The following is a 1,826-nucleotide window of genomic DNA, read 5'->3' on the forward strand; positions in this document are numbered from 1 at the left end:
GTATAGTTATGCCTCTTGGTATATAAATATAATAATATAATTATGCTAATAAGCACTTGATAATCCTTAAGTCAATTATAATTAAATAGTGATATACATAAATAATAGGTGAAACATAAACTTTTTGAAAATTATTAGTGTGTAATATAATTTCTTATTTTTTTATTATTAGTGATATTAAAGTCATATTATTTGAATAACACCATTTTAAAAAATAGATAAATAAAAAATCACAAAGTAAAATGAATCTATGCATTTAAATTTTCTAAATATATGTATTTCTTACAACAAAAAATAAGACGCTAGCTAATCTCCACACATAATGCAAAAATAGATACAATTTTGTGGTGAATTTATAACATGGGGGATGCAATTTTTTAAAATTGGAGGATAGCTAGAAATTGATGAAATGCTCGCATCAGTGGCAAGGTCAATGAAATTACCACCGACGGCCCAAAACCGCTAATTCCCCAAATCCACCAAACGAAAATTTCCACCCCCAGAAATTATCCGCAATACAATTCAACGGTCTGACATTATCAAATGTCAACGATATAAACCAACACATGCGCTAAATCGAACCAGATCGGTCAGCGTACATCCAACCCAGCCAATATCCGTTGCAATCACCGGCCAGAATTCAATCTTTTTCTCGGCAGGCTTTGAATCAAATGGAAGGATCCCAATTATATATATTCTTCATTGATCCTTCAAAAAAAAAAGAACAAATTTTACCGTTTGCGCCATTTCTGTGTGTTTCGGAATGGGAAATCCCCTGCGGTGCATTTTCCCCATTGCGGCAGGCAAGAACACGAAAACAATCAGACTTGTGGATTCAGACGGCCATGAAAGGCGTCTTCAGGAGGTTGAGATCACTGCCAATGAGATAATGAAGAGATATCCGGAGAACATTGTGGCCCAAGCTGATTCGTTCTATATTGGGGAAAAAGTCCCTGTTTTGTCTGAAGATGAGAAATTGGAAGCTGGGCAGAGCTATTTTCTTCTTCCAGAGAAGATGAAGGGAAGTGTTTTATCTGCCTCCTGGTTGGCCTCTTTGGCAGGCAAAGCTTCTCCTGTTGGCACCAGATTTTCCTCTGCCATTTTTGAGGCAGAGAAGAGTGATGATGGCAACATTCAGCTCAAGCTCTTGCCTGAGTTTGTTCAGAAGGTTCTAGAATCTTCTAGAAGCTCACAGGAAGCGTCTAGAAGTTCGCAGGAAGTTTCTAGAAGCTTGCAATCTAATGATGATGGTGATGATGATGATGATGATTGTTGTTGTCATGGTCTGTGTAGTACCCCGGAGTTGCTGAAAGATTATCAACTATTGGTGAGAGGCAGGGCACATGGTTGGCAGCCCAGCCTAGACACAATTGTGGAGGAACATAGGGGATTCAACCTAGTTAGACTTAGAAGAAAAAAATAGGACTTACTTGTTTCGAGTTTTTTTTGGGATTGTTTATGCAGAGATCACAATGCATTGTAGATTGTATTTGTAAAAAAAAAATTCATTTTTTTTTGACGATTAGTCATTTTCTATTAATAAATCAATATACGTGTTACAAATTTACAAAAAGGGCCCGAGGATACATTACTGGTTTTTTTTTTAAATTTTGATTTGACATAGATGTTGTTACAGTTTTCCACTGATAAATATTTAGGTTAACTTATTATGTAGATATCTGAATTTAAATGTAAATATATTGGAAATTGTTTTACATGGTGAGTTTTCTTTCTATTTCTATAAATGAGTTATGACTTCATATCTATCCTAGCTCTCTTCCCCTGATGAATTACTTGAGTGTGGTCTCTAACATTGATACTAAAAA

General features: G+C 35.3%; 1 protein-coding gene across 1 annotated transcript; it reads left to right on the forward strand.

The window, feature by feature from the left end:
• Positions 1-763: 763 nt before the first annotated feature.
• On the forward strand, positions 764-1,496 carry LOC149535851 (uncharacterized). Its single transcript, XM_089806182.1, has 2 exons — positions 764-1,346; positions 1,465-1,496. Exons 1-2 carry the CDS (start codon positions 764-766, stop codon positions 1,494-1,496), a joined length of 615 nt encoding a protein of 204 aa, XP_089662308.1.
• The last annotated feature ends 330 nt before the right edge of the window (positions 1,497-1,826 follow it).

This window comes from Cupressus sempervirens, chromosome 10, assembly GCF_028749045.1.
Source record: "Cupressus sempervirens isolate cs-2001-9-10 chromosome 10, ASM2874904v1, whole genome shotgun sequence".
NCBI lineage: Eukaryota > Viridiplantae > Streptophyta > Pinopsida > Cupressales > Cupressaceae > Cupressus > Cupressus sempervirens.